At 41.6% G+C, this 1571-nt stretch overlaps 1 protein-coding gene across 1 annotated transcript; it reads left to right on the forward strand.

Annotated features, from left to right (window-relative positions):
• Positions 1 to 283: 283 nt before the first annotated feature.
• Positions 284 to 1235, forward strand: LOC104988697 (olfactory receptor 5B2-like; the record flags this gene model as incomplete). The annotated part of the gene is made up of 1 exon (XM_010840114.1): positions 284 to 1235. A coding segment is annotated over one exon (952 nt), but the record flags the coding sequence as incomplete, so codon positions are not given.
• Positions 1236 to 1571: the final 336 nt, after the last annotated feature.

Genomic DNA, 1571 nt, shown 5'->3' on the forward strand with positions numbered 1-1571 from the left:
GCAGGCAGGTTCTTTACCAGTAGCTCCACCTCTTGGGAGACTCAAAAATCTGATTTAGAGATCAATGCATTCCAGGCATATAACCTTCCAAGCTCATTATCCCTTCCTGTAACTCAGATTATTCATACAGAAAATTTACATGTTGGAAAGGTGTCCGTGAAGAATCTTCTCTGTGAATCCTATTGTAATAAATAATGCTTGTGCATTTCAATTTCTGTGCAACTCTTCTTTCTGCATCACTCTCTCCCTAATTTTCATTATAAGAGCATCTTGTGATTCTCAGATCCATAAAGAATAGCACAGAGGTAACCGATTTCATCCTGCTCGGACTCACAGATGACCCACAGCTGCAGATTCCTCTCTTTATAATCTTCACCTTCATTTACCTCCTCACTCTCATTGGGAACCTGGGGATGACCACGTTGATCCTGCTGGACTCTCGTCTCCACACTCCTATGTATTTTTTCCTCTGTAACCTGTCTCTGGTGGACTTTTGTTACTCCTCCACTGTCACTCCAAAAGCAATGGCTGGGCTCCTAAAAGCAGACAAAGTCATCTCCTACCATGCATGTGCTGCTCAAATGTTCTTTTTTATAGTCTTTGCCACTGTGGAAAGTTATCTCTTGGCTTCAATGGCTTATGACCGCTACGCAGCAGTGTGCAAGCCCCTACATTACACCACCTCCATGACGAAAAATAGGTGTGCTTGTCTTGTCTTAGGCTCTTATGCGTGTGGTGTTCTGAATGCTTCTGTCAACACTGGAGACATGTTCAGTCTCTCTTTCTGTGGGTCCAACGCGATCCATCACTTTTTCTGTGATGTCCCAGCAGTCATGACTCTCTCTTGCTCTGAGAAACACATCAGTGAAATGATTCTTGTCCTTGTCTCAAGCTTCAATGTCTTGTTTGCGCTTTTTGTAATCTTGATTTCCTACCTGTTCATATTTATGACAATTTTGAAGGTGCACTCACAAGAGGGGTACCAGAAGGCTCTGTCTACCTGCACTTCTCACCTCACTACTGTTTCCATATTTTATGGGACTGTCATCGTCATGTATGTACAGCCCAGCTCCAGCCACTCCATGGACACAGACAAAATCACATCCGTGTTCTATACAATGCTCATCCCCATGCTGAACCCCGTGGTCTACAGCCTGAGGAACAGAGAAGTCAAGGGTGCATTTAACAAAGCTGCTGAGAAGGCGAAAGTTTCTCTAGATTTTCTCTTCATATAGGTAGAGTCTACAAAAGCTATTTTACCCCTTTGAATCTGCTCCATGCAATGACTCAAATGACAATGGCCATTTGGGATGGTAGGATATAGATTTTGCCTCATATTTTTTCTCTCTTTAGTTGAGGAATAGTTCCAACCATTTAAAATGCAGACAAAATATAATAAAAGCTTTTAATGAAGTATGTGCTTTTGTTGGTGTATTTTATCTAGGGCTAAATAATTATAGCAGCTTAATAAACCAATGCTTCAGTCATTACTGAGTGATTTGGGGGGAAAAGGCACATTCATGTGAAATTTACCAAAGGTAAATAGCCCTATTAGAATAAGAGGATGCACA

This window comes from Bison bison, unplaced genomic scaffold (genome assembly GCF_000754665.1).
Source record: "Bison bison bison isolate TAMUID 2011002044 unplaced genomic scaffold, Bison_UMD1.0 scf7180017846553, whole genome shotgun sequence".
NCBI lineage: Eukaryota > Metazoa > Chordata > Mammalia > Artiodactyla > Bovidae > Bison > Bison bison.